Source organism: Carex rostrata, chromosome 9, assembly GCF_964058835.1.
Source record: "Carex rostrata chromosome 9, lpCarRost1.2, whole genome shotgun sequence".
In the NCBI taxonomy this organism is placed as follows: domain Eukaryota; kingdom Viridiplantae; phylum Streptophyta; class Magnoliopsida; order Poales; family Cyperaceae; genus Carex; species Carex rostrata.
Window position 1 is genome coordinate 2,943,298 of NC_135926.1, and position 18,107 is coordinate 2,961,404.

The 18,107-nt window shown below is 35.6% G+C and overlaps 2 protein-coding genes and 1 long non-coding RNA gene across 3 annotated transcripts; 1 reads left to right on the forward strand and 2 right to left on the reverse strand.

Annotated features, from left to right (window-relative positions):
* Positions 1-244: 244 nt before the first annotated feature.
* LOC144558964 (histone acetyltransferase GCN5-like) lies at positions 245-7,626 on the reverse strand. Its single transcript, XM_078307850.1, has 13 exons — positions 6,755-7,626; positions 6,425-6,489; positions 6,259-6,339; positions 5,781-5,852; positions 5,513-5,681; positions 5,329-5,372; positions 4,791-4,890; positions 4,493-4,561; positions 3,773-3,827; positions 1,228-1,346; positions 1,031-1,124; positions 662-803; positions 245-560 (listed from the first exon to the last, which is right to left on the reverse strand). The coding sequence occupies exons 1-13, from the start codon at positions 7,358-7,360 to the stop codon at positions 500-502; spliced, it is 1,677 nt and encodes a 558-aa protein (XP_078163976.1). The 5' UTR covers positions 7,361-7,626; the 3' UTR covers positions 245-499.
* A 1,098-nt stretch (positions 7,627-8,724) lies between these two features.
* LOC144558965 (histone acetyltransferase GCN5-like) lies at positions 8,725-14,993 on the reverse strand. The gene is made up of 13 exons (XM_078307851.1): positions 14,270-14,993; positions 13,870-13,934; positions 13,703-13,783; positions 13,202-13,273; positions 12,931-13,099; positions 12,754-12,797; positions 12,215-12,314; positions 11,918-11,986; positions 11,655-11,709; positions 9,663-9,781; positions 9,461-9,554; positions 9,094-9,235; positions 8,725-8,987 (listed from the first exon to the last, which is right to left on the reverse strand). The coding sequence occupies exons 1-13, from the start codon at positions 14,864-14,866 to the stop codon at positions 8,918-8,920; spliced, it is 1,677 nt and encodes a 558-aa protein (XP_078163977.1). The 5' UTR covers positions 14,867-14,993; the 3' UTR covers positions 8,725-8,917.
* Positions 14,994-16,296: 1,303 nt separating this feature from the next.
* LOC144559768 (uncharacterized) lies at positions 16,297-17,892 on the forward strand. Its single transcript, XR_013513238.1, has 2 exons — positions 16,297-16,547; positions 17,607-17,892. It is a non-coding gene; the product is annotated as an uncharacterized LOC144559768 (long non-coding RNA).
* The last annotated feature ends 215 nt before the right edge of the window (positions 17,893-18,107 follow it).

Here is an 18,107-nt window from a genome sequence, read left to right on the forward strand (position 1 = left end):
TAACATGATGGGGCACAAAACTAACGAGGCATTTTAACCCCCCTCGTGTTGAATAGATCAATCAATTTGTGCCACAGGTATTATGACAAAATTCATAACAAATTAGTAAACTATATAGAGGTGCTCATATTAACAAAGCATTGAAATCCATTTCCTGACAGATTAAGCTATATACTTGCTGAAACACATAAGCATGAGAGAGCAAAGAGGTAGATAAACCTATCAAGAAAGTAAAGAGAAAATATTGAATTCAAACATCTAATTTTTGTATTTCTCAATTGTGTCTAATTACAAGTACAGAATGAAGTATTTATAGGAAACATAGTACAGCTCTAATTGCTTCTAAATCCTATCGTTACAAGCTAACAGAAGTTACAAGATAACAGAATTTAGTTATTGTCTTGATTGTCCTGACATCTGATGACTCCTGTACTGAACTGATCCAGTGGCATCCTATTACCTATCCCTAAGACACTATACCTTCTGCAAATCAATGCAACTAAGGTTTGGTGGCAGTCTGAAAGTAAGCCTGGACTTTGTTAGAGAAGTGGTTCTCAAGCCTACAATATACAATTAAAAGATGAAGAATAGAAAAAATAATCACATCATGACAATACAGTGTACCAGTGAAGTATCACCAAAGAAAATATGGTTCTCATACCGAGTGGCACATTTGTAGTAGATGGTTTCAGGTGAATTATATGTGCGAGCATTGTGAAACATTCTCTTAACATCAGCAACAAACATCTCAAATGTTACATAGTACAGTTCGGATTCAACTCTCTTTGAGATAGTCTTCAAATCTGAAAGAACCAAACAAGAATGGCCATGGTGAAATGTGTACATTGACAAAAGTAACAAAAAGATATTGTGGATAAAAAAGATGCTATGCAAAACTTGTAATTCAAAAAAATGGTCCACACATGATGCTCAGGCAAAGCTTAACTACAGTGACAAACTCAAATTAATATGATTAAAAACAGGAGGGAGTGTAGGGGATTAAAATTGTGCATTGAAACCACAAAATTACCCATTGGATCCTTGATGATGTCATAGTAATCAGGAACCTCACGTGCATCAACTGGCTCCTTAAAGGGCCATGCATCAGGATGATCATTCATTGTCTATAAGACGTACGATTAGTTAAATAGAAAAGTAGACAGTTCATGTCACGGTTCTGTGACTTGAAATAATAAGAACAAATAAAAATAAAGACAGAAAATATGCCTTCAATAGAGCACGCATGAAGTTATTTAGATGCTGACGAAATTGGACAGATTCGACCATGGAATTGGGTGTCTTGAATCTTGAATGGCCCCACTGATCAGGTGTCCATCCTGCTTCCTCTAATTTTATTTTCATTTTATAAATAAATGATAGCAATTAGTAAACTAATTCAACCAAGGCTAAACCATAATTTTAGGCAGCCATTTCCAATTAGTACTGTACTCATACTGTACCACTCGTCTTAGTTATTTTCTTAGTTTCCATTTTATTGGTTTATTATTCGTTTATAAATGACCAGATCACGTCCTATTTTCTTTTTCTTTGCCTTTTTTTTTTTTCTTATGCTGAGAATTAAGAAAAACGTCTAGCAGTTCCACTTATTGTGTATTATGTGCAATGACACTGTCGCAAAACCAGAAAATTGCATGATAACCAAAGGCAACACAAGTAGTTTGTCCTGCACAACCTCAGATCTTAAGTGTCTCTCTCTCTCTCTCTCTGTGTGTGTCAACATCTCCTTCCATATTAGGAAGTAGCTAGGGTATTAGAGAGGAGATTATAGACAAATGAAGCAAAAAGATAGAGGGCTCATGAAATCTGGACCTCTCATCTAACCCCTTCATTTGACTTCAGAATTTGGTCAGACAACTCGCTTCTCAATACACTATGAAGACCAATTGATTGTAAGTGAGATCGAGTAGAATGAACAAGAGAGCCAATAAATTATAGATTTAACATGAGAATCTCATAAGACCCACACCCACATGCAGAAAAAATGCTAAATAATGGTCCAGTATCCATATGTTCATTGAGAGCATTAACTTATTGGTTTTAGTTTTCTATCCCAGATTAACATGAGGGACATCTGTATACCTAATGCCCGTATCAGCTTTGACAAAACTCAAAATTGGAGGGAGTAGAGCAGTTCAAAGGACCAATGCAGGGCTAAACCAATGGAAAATGAAATCAGGATAAGCATTCTGGAATTCCACTTCTCAATCTTATGTTACTCTATGCCTATGTTGCATGGATACGGGTACAGGTATCGTATCGGATACGGCAATACGGCAATTTTCAAAAATTTAGGATATGATACGTCTACTATATTATATTATTAATTCAATACTTGTATCATATAAATCAAATATCAAAAATTTTAGTTATATATTAAATATAAAAGTTATTGGGTTCTAACATCAAAAGTGAAGTAGTTTAGTGGTAAAGGTTGTGGCACTGGTCCGAAAGGCCCTGGGTTCGATTCTTCACTGGCGCCATAAAAATTGTGCTTTTGGTGCGGTTCATTCGCAGTTCCCACCAATAGCGCTGGTGTATCGTGGGCATGGTCCATGCGTGGTGTATGGTTATCCAAAGTTCAAAGTATCCAGACATATCTAGTCCGTATCCTGACGTGGCAGGCCATATCATTGTGAGTCAATCCGTATCGGAGACCGTATCAAGAGATTAAGGATACGCCACATAAGCTGATACGCCAGCTGGCATATCCGATACGTATCGGTGCCGTATCGAAAGCGTATCGTATAGGTATCCGATACGTATCTGACACGGGTACGAAGCCCATATAGAAGTATCGGAGTAACATAGCTCTATGCCTACCAAATGTTGTATTAAATACTTCAAGGCACTAAAAACATGGAACAGTAAGAGGGGATAAAATAAGGAAAGAGAATGTTATATACAAGAAAGGGGAAGGTTCATTACAAAACAGATGCAAATTTGACATGACTAATGAAAAAAGGATAAATTTTGGATTAGATCAGAAAACTTCACTGGGTAAGCTCACAATGATTCAGGAAGTGAATAATATGTCGTATTTTGGTAAGGAGTTTTGACATGAATAGATTGTCCTTATGACTTTGACCTTATTAAAACCATTCTACTCAACATAAAAGATGAACCAAAAAAGGAATTCAAGGGCTCCTCACATCAAAGGGAAAAGACGCCACATCGATTATATATTGATCACATGATTTTCCTGCTTCATATAATCAGAAAAGCTGGCTAAATTTGTCATCCAGTGCTCCTCACTTACTGTCTCATCTTCAGTTGTACTTATATTTTAGTATTCAAAGAACTATTGTTAAATTTTTGTTATCAGCATTAACATGTTGCTAAAAATTTAATAAAAATCGATCATCTTCATAAGTTTGTCAATGGATTGTTGCAGTCGGGACTGCTTATACCGTAAGATTATTAACATTAGACATTATAAAGTTTTTTTTTTTGCAAAAGAGAAGAAAAAAAACTCCAGGAGAAATCAAGATGCCTCAGATGGTTCTACAAAAAGCATCCTCAGCAATAATTAATGAATGTGGCTTCAGGGAGGCTTCAGGTGGATTTTAAAGTGAAAAGACAACAATGGAACAACCAGCTCTCAGTTCATGTTGGTACCAAGCAAGATTGCAATAACAGCCTATTATTGAGAGCCGTGCATGCATCTGATTGATTTTAGTAACAAAAAGAAAGGAGAAGACAACAAGAAAAGGGGTACTGATAGAAAAAGGAAAACAGTAATGGTTTTACTTACTGAGACCAGGAATATCTTCAACTTTCAACATCTTTTTTGGAATGCCAGCTTCTTTCTATTCAAGATATAAAAAAGAAAAAAAAAAGACACTTTCATTAGAGGTAGTTGTAATAATGTAAAAGAAGTAACTGCAAATTTTCCAGGTTTGTAAAATAACCTAATAGTTATAAATTCATGATTGCCCATAAATTGTCTTGATGTAACCTCCTTGATATTGGGGAATAGGGGAGGGGTGGAGGTAGGGGAGGATATATATATGAGATGGGCTACGGTGAGCCATGGAGTAAAATGAGTTGGTGCTCCATGGCACTATATTTTTATTTTGAAAATCCAAACGACCGATCCGAACCGCTCAACATGATCTCCATATTGAAATGTGCTTGGAGACCAAATTGTACATTTTTTGGAATTTTTTTACTATTTATTAAGCAATTTTGAAAATCGCTGATCCAATGATCCAGAAATTTTTACTGTTCACAGCAAAAAAATAATTTTCAAAATTGCTTAATAAATAGTAAAAAAAATTCAAAAAAATGTAAAATTTGGTCTCCAAGCACATTTCAATATGGAGATCATGTTGAGCAGTTCGGATCGGTCGTTTGGACTTTCAAAATGAAAACACAGCTTGGAGTACAAACGCGTTTTACTCCATGGCTCACCGTAGCTCATCTCATATATATATATATATATATATAGAGAGAGAGAGAGAGAGAGAGATACCTTTTGGAAGTCAATTCCTTCATAGACAATATGGCAGTTAGAAAGTTCCCTAATTTTCTCATCAATTGACTGAAACAGGGAAAACATTACACAAATAAGTGAAGTATGTCAATGGGAATACAAATTTCATACTTTTATATAACGAAAAACAGATCAAATCACATTTAACTAGGCTAGTTAGAAACTAGTTAGAAAATTTCTTTTACCAGATGCTTTAGATGTGAACTTTGTGACTCATTTAAGGTTTGGATCATGACAATTCAAAGATTTTGTAGACTTGACTAAAATTTGACTCGACCTGTCTTTGCCGGCTAATCATGGTAGCGAGATCAGTGTAAGGAAGCTTCAGATTGATTTTGCATTCCATTAAAATCCCTCCATCATAATCCTTGATGTATCTAATAAAATGAAATTAACTAAGCATGTTAAGGTTATAGAGATTACAGTGTCTGAACATGCGCTCCCAGCAGACTACTTGGTTTCAAGAGAGTTGTTTTGTCAGTGGCTGTCTGGTTGTGCTGGGTATTACAAAGATGCTTCATTGCAATTCTGTTTTTCAATATTCTAGAAAGTAAAATCTTACTTAAGCTTTTCTTAAAAGGATGCGACCAATAAAAGAAAGTACATGTTCCCAGAAAAGAAAAGAAATCAAGTACTTTTAAAAAGAACAGCTAAGATATTTCAAAACATAATTAAGGCAGACAAAAATAAAAGCCATGAAAATAACTGATCAAGGTGTCCTCTGTAATAGAGAAAATCAGTGCATTAGTTTATTTACCAATGCACCATACAAACCTGATACACAAATAAATTTAAATAAGAAAGTTGAGAATTACCCCTGCCATCTGTTCTTGTCCAATGTTATTTCCTTTGTGAACCCCTATATTTCAAAGAAACGCACGAACCAAAAATGGAAAAAAAAAATACTACATTTTAGCTCAGAAGCACATTTCGATTGTTTTGTGTGTCTGAGGATGACTGCTTTCTGTTACTAAAGACGGAAAAGGACAAAACAGATACCTGCTTTCTGAAGTAGCCAACAGCATTATTATCAGCATAAGTTAGAAAATGAGTGAGGCCATCAATATCCCGAGCATGTTGCTTTAAATGATTCATTAATCTGGTACCATATCCTTTTACTTGCTCATCAGCTGTTATTGCACAAAAAGCTATCTCCCCAAATTTCTGACTACAACAGTTCATTAAAAAGAAGTTGAAAAAAAAGAAATAAATAAGCAATTTTCTGCAACTACATGACACCCTGATATTATTTTATAGTAGTGAATACCTTGCATAAGGACGGTATGTAATACCTCCAACGACATAATTGTTCCGGATAACCATCATTGATTTGTGGGTTCTGCATTAGTTATGAGAAGTTCTTTGTTAAAAGCCAAATCAAGGGAACTGTCTGCAAATTATTTATTGTATTTATCAAAATCACTCAACAATTCTTAAATTTACAAAAAGAAAACTCATATTTTTGTTATTTGTAAAATAGATGGAAATTTAACCCAAAGTTAATTTAGTAGACTTCAGTTGGTTCCAAGATTTTCACAGACTAATTATCAGATGATTGGCAGAGTTCATATAATATATCAGAGCAGTTCAGTCATATTTTGCATAATTCTGATTCAAATTGATACATGCAAGGAAAAGTTTCAAAAGGTGCTTACCTTACTTGTAGTTATGAGAAATGACGGTAATAAACTCACAAATTAAGGCACAAATTGACAAATGATGCCGAACTTAAAGAAGACACTAACCTATCCATGACAAGGCGAACAATGTACTCTTTGGGCATATTTGGGAGTTGCCTAGCAAAGATATTCTTCAATCCTATTAGCCTGTCATAGCATATATTTGTGAGTGAAACAAAAAAAGAAATACGAGAGAGAAAAAAATAAAACCAATTTTGGGAACTGCATATACCAAATCATGTGTTGATTAACACCATCATTCGAACAACAGAAGAATTGAAGCCTTCCAGCCTCTTCCTAAGAAAGCCATAAGAGAAAGGTTATCATGATATGGTATTCTTGTTTAACTGTCCCTACTGGACCCAACCAGTTCAGACCAGTCAGAATAATTTTTCTTTATTCCCCTTAATTAGTTGGCTATACTCTGTCACTACGGATTTGAGGCTCAATCTGGTCATTTGTATTCCTTTAGGTTCTAGTTGAATTAAAGAACAACAGTAACATACTAAGTAATAGTACCAGTACCAATGTGTGATACAGAAATCCTCAGATTAAAACAAACCTCTCTCTTGAGACCTTCCTCTCTGGCAGTGTAGGCCCCACTAGTCTGAATATTCTCTGTGAAAATCCCCTTCCCGTTTTCCTCCTTCACCACTATCCCCGGTGTCAATCCCACACTTCCACCCGTACCAGTCTGACCAGACACCCGCTCCTCCTTAACCACTCCTATCATGCCATCCCCTCCACCCGGTTCCACCTTCACCAAACCACCCACGTCTCTCTCCTGCTTCACTGTTCTAGCCATCCTGGCAGCAGTAAAATTCCTAATGGAATCATTATTACCGTTGCTACCGTTATTGCTATTGAGATTCTTATCTTCATCCTCGTCATCGTTCGAGGTGACAACGTCATCCTCGTCAGAGTCGTCATTTTCCGGCGGGAGCTCCTCCTCCTCGGAGTCATCGTTGTCGTCTGGGGTCTCGGTGTCAAACGCCGCGGCCGCAGCCGCTGCAGTGGCTGGCGAGACGGCGGACAACTTGCGCTTGGGGTGGTGGTGCGCGGAGCTGGATGCAGAGGCGGAGGCGGAGTGCGAGTGCGAGTGCGAGTGAGAAGGTGAAGGCGACTGAGAGCTGCGCGATCGGACCGGAGCGGATCCATGACCGTCCATTTCTAGGGTTTTGGTACAGGTTTAGGGAAAACTTTAGAAAAAGAAGTAAAATGTCACGATCTTGATTCTTGGGTTGATTTGGGAATAGCCGTAGCCGAGTTTGACAAGCCAAGGAGAGGCATGAAGAAAAAAAAGGAAGAGAGGGAGGCGGGAGAATCCATACCTCCCAGGTAACAAAATATTTCTGTTTGGATCACGTCCGCTGAGATGGCGACACCACATTCATTTGAGAAATCTAATCAATAGAATTAGGAATTTCATTTTTGTAATAGCTTCGCCTATATAATACAGGGCAAACTATTGTATTTTTTTGAAAATCTTGGCAGCAGCAAGGCAAACTATTGTAACCGAGTGGATTCTAAAATCAATAGACGATTTGTTGTGTTCACCTATTCATTTTCACGGCTTACGCCATTGTTGAGTTCTTCAAATTTCTTTCAAATTACTCAATTTTAATTATTTAGTTAATTGAGCATGATCTGAGTTGAATTAGGTTAAGAGCCTAACATAAAAGCTTCTTCTCTACCGCACCATTCCACAATTTTGTGTACAAGCAAATCCTCAACTAACAACAGCTTCAAATAAATTAAGAGAAATTTATATATAGACCCATCATAACTTCATTTTTGATAGACTTGATACTAGCTATCAAGGGTATTACATTCAGCAACTAACATGAAATTTTCATATAAAAACTATACAAGCTAACTATCCTGTACCATCGTACCAGTACTCCAAGCAGCTTCTTCATTCGGTGCTTCCATATTGGATCTCAAGATCCAATATCATGCCCAAAACTTGCATGAGTTAGCCTCAGACATATCGTCTCCACAGCCTTTCCACCCATCATAACTTCTTAATTTGGACATTTTCCAATTTCAAAATTAGCTAATAACCCATTTTAACTCGCTCAATTTAATAATATCATAATTTTTAAATTTAATCAATAAAACATGGGCAATGCTAATTTGAGAGTTACAATTAGATTATGGAGCACGCAGAAAGCAATTTTTCTCTTCATACCTAATTTACTTTTTTCTATATATTCTTCTAATCATGGCAAAAACATGTATAACCTTGAATCAAATATGTAAAATGAAACTATTAAATGATATTGAAAGAGAATGAAAGAGTGGCTTAACTTATTGCCTTTTTTATTTTTATTTTTTTATAGTGACATTGAATTAAATAAGCTCACTCTTGCATAACATCAGGAAAACACTAATGTGTGGCATCCATCCAGCCAACCAACCAGCATGCTGACCCCAAACCTTTATTATGAAACGATATCAGTGTTTTGTACAATATTTGTTGGATAGATCAATCAATTTGTGACACAGGTATTACGACAAGTTCATAACCAATTTAGTAAACTATATACAGAGCTACTTAAATTAACAAAGTGTCAAAATCCATCTACTGACAAATTAATTAAGCTAAATACTTACGGAAACATAAAAATTTACAAGCATGAGAAAGAGGACTAAGGAACACAAACTAAATTGATGAGAGAAGAGGGAGATAAACCTATCCTTAAGCCACTATATCATTTGCAAATCAATGCAACAAAGGCTTGGTGGCAGTCTGAAAGTTAGCCTGGACCTTGTTAGAGAAGTGATTCTCAAGCCTACAATATAAAATTAAAAGATTAATAGAATAGAAAAAAAATAATTGCCGCATGACAATACAATGTACCAGTGAAGTACCAGCCAAAGAAAAAATGATTCTCATACCGAGTGGCACATTTGTAGTAGATGGTTTCAGGTGCATTATATGTGCGAGCATTGTGAAACATTCTCTTAACATCAGCAACAAACATCTCAAATGTTACGTAGTACAGTTCTGATTCTACTCTCTTTGACATAGTCTTCAAATCTGGGAGAACCAAAGAAGAATGACCATGGTGAAATGTGTACATTGACAAAAGTAATAAAAAACATTCTGGATAAAAAAGATATCATGCAAAATTTATAATTAAAAAAAATGGTCCACGCATGATACTCAGGCAAAGCTTAGCTGCAGCGACAAACTCAAATTAATATCATTAAAAAGAGGAGGGAGTGTATGTGATTAAATTGTGCATTGAAATCACAAAATTACCCATTGGATCCTTGATGATGTCATAGTAATCAGGAACCTCACGTGCATCGACTGGCTCCTTAAATGGCCATGCATCAGGATGTTCATTCATTGTCTGTAAAAAGTCATAAATTTTATGAGATCGGTTCAATCGAAAAGTACACAGTTCATGTCACTGACTTGAAATAATAAGAACAAATAAAAATAAAGATAGAAAATATGCCTTCAAGAGAGCACGCATGAAGTTATTGAGATGCTGACGATATTGGACAGAGTCGACCATGGAATTGGGGGTCTTCAATCTTGAATGGCCCCACTGGTCAGGTGTCCATCCTGCTTCCTCTGATTATATTTTCATTTTATAAACTAAAAGTTAGCAATTAGCAAAACTAATTGAACCAAGGATAAACCATAATTTGAGGCAGCCTTCTCTGATTAGTACTGTACTCCTGCACCATTCAATACAAACTGTTCTTGAGTCTTTTCTTGGTTTCCATCCTATTGGTTTATAATCTATTTATAAATGATCAAAGTACTTGATACTTTCTTCTTGTTTTTTATTTTTTTATGCTGAGAATTAAGAAAAACATCTAGTGGTTCCACTTGTTGCGTATTATGTGCAATGCCACTGTCGCAGAACCAGAAAATTATATGATAACCAGAGGCAACTACAAGTAGTTTTGTCCCGAACAACCTCAGATCTTAAGTCTCTTTCTCAACATCATCGGAAGATAAAAGAGTCGCCAACCTCATCTCCTTCCATATTAGGAAGTAGTTAGGGTTTTCAGGAAGAAATTATAGACAAATGAAGCAAAAAGATAGAGGGCTCATGAAATATGGGCCTCTCATTTAACCCCTCCATCTGACTTTAGAATTTGGTCAAGTTAGACAACTTGCTTCTCATAAGAACCACAACCACATGCAGAAAAAATTTTGCAAATGAAAAAAAGGTTACATAATGGTCCAGTATCCATATGTTCATCGAGAGCATTAACTTATTGGCATCCGTACACCTATGCCCCTATCAGCTTTGACAAAACTCAAAATTGGAGGGAGTAGAGTAGAGTAGAGCAGTTCATAGGACCAATGGAAAATGAAAGCAGGATAAGCATTCTGGGATTCCACTTCTCAATCTTATGTTACTCATATGCCTACCAAATGGAGTATCAAGTACTTCAAGGCACTAACAAACAAGGAACAGTAGAGGGAATAATGAGGAAAGAAAACGTTATATACAAGAAAGGGGAAGTTCATTACAAAACAGATGCAAATTTTAAAACATGACTATTGTTAAAAAAGGATCGATTTTGGATTAGATCTGAAAACTTCACTGGGTAAGCTCACAACGTTTCAGGAAGTGAATGATGAAACTTGAAATCATTCTACTCAACATAAAAGATGAACCAAAAAAGGAATTCAAGGGCTCTTCACATCAAAGGGAAAAGAGGCCACATCCATTATATATTGATCACATGAGTAAGGAGTTTTCACATTAATAGATTGTCCTCATGACTTTAAGCTCGATGAAACTTGAAACCATTCTACTCAACATAAAAGATGAACCAAAAAGGAATTCAAGGGCTCTTCACATCAAAGGGAAGAGAGACCACATCCATTATATATCGATCACATGATTTTCCTGCTTGATATAATCACAAAAGCTGGCTAAAACTTTCATTCAGTTCTCCTCACTTGGTGTCTCATCTTGATCTGGTACTTATATGTTATTATTCAAAGCACTGCTATTAAATTTTGTTTATTAGAAATAACATGTTGCTAAAAAATTATAAAAGTTTATCATCTTTACAAGTTTGTCAATGGATTTGTTGCAGTAGCGACTGCTTATACCATGAGATTATTAATATTAGACATTAAAGTGTTTTCTTTCTTTTTGCAAATAAGAACAAAAAATCCAGAAGGAATCAACATGTCTCAGACGGTTCTACCAAAAGCATCCTTAGCAATAATTAATGAATGTGGCATCAGGGAGGCTTTAGGTAGTTTTTAAAGTGAAAAAACAGCATTGGAACAACCAGTTCTGCAGTGCCAGTCAGGTATTACACAAATATGTGCTGCATGGCTCTCAGTTCAAGTTGGTACCGAGCAAGATTGCAATATCAGCCTATGATTGATTTTAGTAACAAAAAGAAAGGAAGAAGGCAACTAGAAAAGGGTACTGACAGCAAAAAAAAAAATAAAGTAAAGTTTTACTTACTGAGACCACGAATATCTTCAACTTTCAACATCTTTTTTGGAATGCCAGCTTCTTTCTATTCAAGATATAAAAAAGAAAAAAGAAAAAAGAGTTTCATTAGACGTAGTTGTAATTATGTAAAAAAAGTGACTAAAATTTTTCCAGGTTAGTAAAATAATCAAAGAATTATAAATTCATGATTGCACATGCAATGGCTTGACACAACCTCTTTGATATTGGGGAATAGGGGAGGACGGGTTAAAGGGATGGGAGGAGAGAGAGACCTTTTGGAAGTCAATTCCTTCGTAGACAATATGGCAGTTAGAAAGTTCTCTGATTTTCTCATCAATTGCCTGAAACAGGGAAAAGATTACACGAATAAATGAAGCATGTCAATGGGGATACAAATTTCATATTTATATATTATGAAAAAACAGAGGAAATCATATTTAACTAGGCTAGTTATAAACTACTTAGAAAATTTCTTTTACCAGATGCTTTAGATGTGAACTTTATGACTCATTTAAGAATTGGATCATAACAATTGAAAGATTTGTAGACTTAGTAAAATTCAACCTGACCTGTCTTTGCCGGCGAATCATGGTAGCGATATCAGTGTAAGGAAGCTTTGGATTAATTTTGCATTCCATTAATATCCCTCCATCATAATCCTTGATGTATCTAATAAAATGAAAATTAACTAAACATGTTAAGGTTATAGAGATTACAGTGTCTGAACATGCGTTCCAGCTAACTACTAGGTTTCATGAGAGTCATTTTGTCAGTGGCTGTCTGGTTGTGCTGGGTATTACAAAGACGCTCCATTGCAATTCTGTTTTTCAATATTCTAGGAAGTAAAATCTCACTCAAGCTTTTCATAAAAAGATATGACCAATAAAAGAAAGTACATATTCCCAGAAAAGAAAATAAGTCAAAGTACTTTTAAGAAGAACAGCTAAGATAATACAGAGTACAATTAAGGCAGACAAAAATAAAAGCCATAAAAACAACTTAACAATGTGTCCTTTGTATTGGAGAAAATCAGTGCATTAGTTTATTTACTAATGCACCATACAAACATGATACACAAACAAATTAATATAAGCAAGTTGAGATTTACCCCTGCCATCTGTTCTTGTCAAATGTTATTTCCTTTGTGAACCCCTATGTTTCAAAGAAACACAAACCAAAAAAAGGGGAAAAAAACTACAGTTAGCTCAGAAGCACAATACGATTGCTTTGTGTCTGAGGATGACTGATTGCTGTTACTAAATAAGGAAAATGACAAAACAGATACCTGCTTTATGAAGTAGCCAACAGCATTATTATCAGCATAAGTTAGGAAATGAGTGAGGCCATCAATATCCCGAGCATGTTGCTTTAAATGATTCATTAATCTGGTACCATATCCTTTTACTTGCTCATCAGCTGTTATTGCACAAAAGGCTATCTCCCCAAATTTCTGACTACAACAGTTCATCCAAACGAAGTAGAAAAAAAGAAACAAACAAGTAAGCATTTTTCTACAACTAGATGACATCCTGGTATTATTTTATAGTAGTGAATACCTTGCATAAGGACGGTATGTAATACCTCCAACAACATGATTGTTCCGGATAACCATCATTGATTTGTGGGTTCTGCATTAGTTAAGAGAAGTTCCTTGTTAAAAGCCAAATTAAGGGAACTTCCTTGTCTACAAACTATTTATTGTATTTCTCAAAATCACCCAACAATTCTTAAATTTACAACAACAACAAAAAAGCTCATATTTTTGTCATTTGTAAAATAGATGCAAATTTAACCCAAAGTCAATTTTAGTAGACTTTCAGTTGGTTCCAGGATTTCACAGACCAATTATCTGATGATTGGCAGAGTTGATATAATATATCAGAGCAATTCAGTCATATTTTACATAACTCTGATTTAAATTGATACCTGCTGAAAGGAAAAGCTTCAAAAGGTGCTCATCTTACTTGTAGTTATGACAAATGACGGTAATATATTACAAAAATCACAAATTAAGGCATAATGTGACAAATGATGTCGAACTTAAAGAAGACACTAACCTATCCATGACAAGGCGAACAATGTACTCTTTGGGCATATTTGGAAGTTGCCTAGCAAATATATTCTTCAATCCTATTAGCCTGTCATAGAATATATTTGTGAGTAAAACAAGAAAAAGAAATATGAGAGAGAAAGAAATAAAACCAATTTTGGGAACTGCATATACCATATCATGTGTTGATCAACACCATCATTCGAACAACAGAAGAATTGAAGTCTTCCAGCCTCTTCCTAAGAAAGCCAGAAGAGAAAGGTTATCATGATAGGGTACTCTTGTTTAACTGTCCCTACTGGACCCAGCCAGTTCATACCAGTCAGAATATTTTTTCTTTTTTCCCCTTAATTAGTTGGCTATACTCTGTAACTACAGATTTGAGGCTCAATCTGGTCATTTACAAGTCAAGCAAGGCATGAGATTGGCAGTGCATTCTGGCCGGAACAGGTTGCCGCTAATTTGTACATTTGTACTCGTTTAGGTTCTAGTTGTATTAAAGAACAACAGTAACATACTAGGTAATAGTACCAGTACCAACGTGTGATACAGAAATCCTTAGATTAAAACAAACCTCTCTCTTAAGACCTTCCTCTCTGGCAGTGTAGGCCCCACTTGTCTGAATATCTGTGAAAATCCCCTTCCCGTTTTCCTCCTTCACCACTATCCCCGGCGTCAATCCCACACTTCCACCCGTACCCGTCTGACCAGACACCCGCTCCTCCTTAACCACTCCTATCATGCCATCCCCTCCGCCCGGTTCCACCTTCACCAAGCCACCCACATCTCTCTCCTGCTTCACTGTTCTAGCCATCCTAGCAGCAGTAAAATTCCTGATGGAATCATTATTAACGTTGCTACCGTTATTGCTATTGAGATTCTTATCTTCATCCTCGTCATCGTTCGAGGTGACAACGTCATCCTCGTCAGAGTCATCGTTTTCCGGCGGGAGCTCCTCCTCCTCGGAGTCGTCGTTGTCGTCTGGGGTCTCAGTGTCAAAAGCCGCGGCCGCAGCAGCTGCAGTAGCTGGGGAGACGGCGGAAAACTTGCGCTTGGGGTGGTGGTGCGCCGAGCTGGATGCAGAGGCGGAGGCGGAGTGTGAGTGCGAGTGAGAAGGTGAAGGTGACTGAGAGCTGCGCGATCGGACCGGAGCGGATCCATGACCGTCCATTTCTAGGGTTTTGGTACAGGTTTGAAAACTTTAGTAGTTTTATTTTTTGTTGGTGGCGTTTAGAGACCGGAGACGGAGAGAGCTTGAAATGATTGGTACTTCACTACTTTGAGAATGCGGGATCGTAGTCGGAGGCTCGGAGCAGATCAATTGTGATCAGGCTTCTAAATAGCTAGCTATAGCTTTTCCGGACCATAAACGCTAAGCTATGAGATAAAATTACGCTAACTCAGCTACAACCGCTATAGCTATAATAGCTGACCGCTATTACCGCTATATGAGACCCGCTATAGCTACCGCTATGGTACATGGTTTTTTTTTTGCAATTTATATGGACTTCTGTACTTCTATTCTTATTTCTAATGCTACATGGTCTTCTACGATAAGTATACTAAACCAAACTATATGCTTCTATTTTTATTTGTGATTTATTCTATCATTCTATATCGAGAAATATTCAAATACTAATTATTCATTTTGATTACTCTTTTTATAGTATTCGTTTGTAAAATTATTATCGTTTGTTTCAATTGAAAGCTGTTTTTGATTATTATTATAATTATAAAATGTTTAAATATGTATATTGACTTCATTTACCTTATAAAATTAATTGCTCTTTGTCTATTATAATATGTAATACCATGAAGTATAAACTATTAAATAATGTTACTTTTTAGATTTTTTTCATTCTTATTTGCGTAATTGATAAAAAGTATAGACTTAGATTAGTTGTCATTTAGTTGTTACATCAATTCTCTAATATTGATTATGTTGATAATTAGTAGAAATATAGAATATAAAGTTTGAAAAGGGAAAATCGCTATGTGTGATAGCTTCCGTTATAGCTACGCTATTCGCAATAGCTTTTTTTTTTGGTCTTCCCGCTATGCCGCTATAATCGCTATTTAGAACCTTGATTGTGATCAAAGAAGTAAATTTTTCTTTTCTTTTTTATCTTAAGGCTGAGGGTAAGGAAGCGTATCTCTGCGGAGGTTTTACCTGCGGTGCTGTGCCGTGGTTTTAATGTTCGAATTGGACGGATCAGATTAAATCTTGTCTGAATTTAAAAAAAATTCAAAATTTGATGAACCCTTAATTCAGTCCGTCCGATCTGAAACGAACGGATCAGATCAAAATTACCGCACGGCATCGCAAGTAAAACCTCTGCAGAGGATAGCGTTTCTGAGGGTAAAATATCATTAATGGATGGAAAGGGGGGAATGGGAGTAGGTTCGATGACCATTGGATCTAGTTTGGTTCCAATGGGCAGCATTCACCGTAGACTCAATCGAATTCAGATCTAGCGGTGCAGCGACTTGACTAATTAAATCTAGAACGGATTTGATTTTATCTGGTTCTTAAACCCGTTAACCACTAAAAATGAATATCCAATCCTCAATTCGTCGTCCGGTCTCTTTTCCAGTTTCTACGTATGCAAGACCTCTCCCTCTTTCCCATCCCGAGTCGACTTTGCGAGTGACTAACATCGCGAGAGTTTCAAGAGGAGGTAGCAGTGATGGCGGGGCGTGTGACTCAAGCCGCTGGCTCTCTCTCGTGTACCGTGCGACTCAATCCGAGAGGTGACGGTTCACCGCACTTTGCCACACCGACGCTTACACCGGCCGAGTTGCTGTCTTTCATGACTCCATTTCAAATTCAATCAATCGTCCTCAATTTTGAGGTTTAGTCAAAACCTTAACATCTCCTTTTCAATTACTGATAATTTGATTTCAAGTTTAATACCGATCATTATCTCATTATGAATATATTTGAAAAAATTGGAGGGAGAGAGGCAAAAGAGATTAAGATTATTGATCACGTGTTTCCATCATTAATTAGTTGTCATGAGTTGGCTGTTATTTTTTTTCTAATTTTTGCATAAGAATCTTACAAACAATTCAAGATTGTTCAATTTTAAACTTTGATTGCCACTAAAGATTGTCATGTTATTAAACTATTCAAGACCGTTCAAAATGATTATGAAATGACTTTAAATAAGGCATGAAACAGACAAAAGTTTGTTGAATCATTCAAACAATTTATATAGGTTTATGTAATTTCTTTTAAATTTCTTGTATTTTGTTTGAAACAATAAGGTCTCTATAAATAGATAAATATATCATATTGGTACAAATTGAATTGAATTAAATCATTAGTGAGGTTTGATTTTTGACATTTTAACCATACTAGTACAAATTGAAATGTATCATTACTGGAGTTTGATTTTTTTTACATTTTAAACTATTCTAGTACAAATCCTAGGTTCCACGAACTGTAATGCATTCGCCACAACATGCTAATTGTATGGCAATGGTATATCAACTAGACAACTACTCATGTTTGTGATTCTTATTGTAATCTTTTTGGACCCGTGGTAAGTATACTGTCACTTGAGTCCAAAATTGAGGATGAACATATTGAGTAAAAAGAAGGGTAACCTAAAACTGCTTTGGTATCATAAGTTTCAACCAATGATTTACTTGACTAAACTTTTTTGAGGAATTAAGAAAAAATACACAAAGAAATGGATGAACCATATAATCAGGCATCTGTTGGTAAGTTAAGGTCCTATAGACTTCCTTAGTTGAAAAATTAGTTTTGAGTTAATTTGCATAAAGTTTAACTATAGTGTAACTTCAGAAATATAGGTTTTAATGAATAAATTATGCTATTTTCTAAGATAATTAATTGATTTCTGACTATGAAATGGTTCTTTGATTTTTCTGTTATTTGTCGATAGACTATCATAGAGTGGATCCACACTATCTTTACTGGTACAGACTGGTACGAGACACTCACAGACAACTACAGATGAGATGGTACCGAATAATAGAAGACAAAGGATTAAAGAGCAAGAGATAATATATATGTGATGTAATTTTGTTGGAAATTATAATTCCTAATGTGTATGATTTTTTTTTATGTATTCAAGCTCTTGTTTATAAATTTAGTTGTGATGTTATGCTAAGAACGTGTATCCTTCATGTATTCAAACTTATGTTTATAAATTTGATATTGTGATGTTATGTTGTGTTTTGTTTTTTTTTAATATTATTTGCTTGGTAATTGTTGCTGAAATATTATGTTTGATAATTAATTATTGTTTGGTTGTTATGTTTGATAGTTGTAGTTGCTCATATATGCATATCTATTATGCTGTTGTGAAGCTAAATCAACACATAATATTCTTTTATCTAAATGATTTATTTATAAGATTCTAAGTTTTCAACTCTTCTTTATA

What these genes read in the sequence shown, in the direction of transcription:
- LOC144558965 (XM_078307851.1), bottom strand. Translation starts at nt 14,866, where the DNA reads ATGGACGGTCATGGATCCGCTCCGGTCCGATCGCGCAGCTCTCAGTCA. An exon ending in TTGGCTACTTCATAAAGCAG is followed by an intron (nt 12,798 to 12,930) that starts GTATCTGTTTTG and finishes TTTGAAACATAG; the next exon opens with GGGTTCACAAAGGAAATAAC. An exon ending in TGAAGATATTCGTGGTCTCA is followed by an intron (nt 9,782 to 11,654) that starts GTAAGTAAAACT and finishes AAATATAATCAG; the next exon opens with AGGAAGCAGGATGGACACCT.
- LOC144558964 (XM_078307850.1), bottom strand. Translation starts at nt 7,360, where the DNA reads ATGGACGGTCATGGATCCGCTCCGGTCCGATCGCGCAGCTCTCAGTCG. An exon ending in AGGAAGGTCTCAAGAGAGAG is followed by an intron (nt 6,490 to 6,754) that starts GTTTGTTTTAAT and finishes TGGCTTTCTTAG; the next exon opens with GAAGAGGCTGGAAGGCTTCA. An exon ending in AAGGAATTGACTTCCAAAAG is followed by an intron (nt 3,828 to 4,492) that starts GTATCTCTCTCT and finishes TATCTTGAATAG; the next exon opens with AAAGAAGCTGGCATTCCAAA.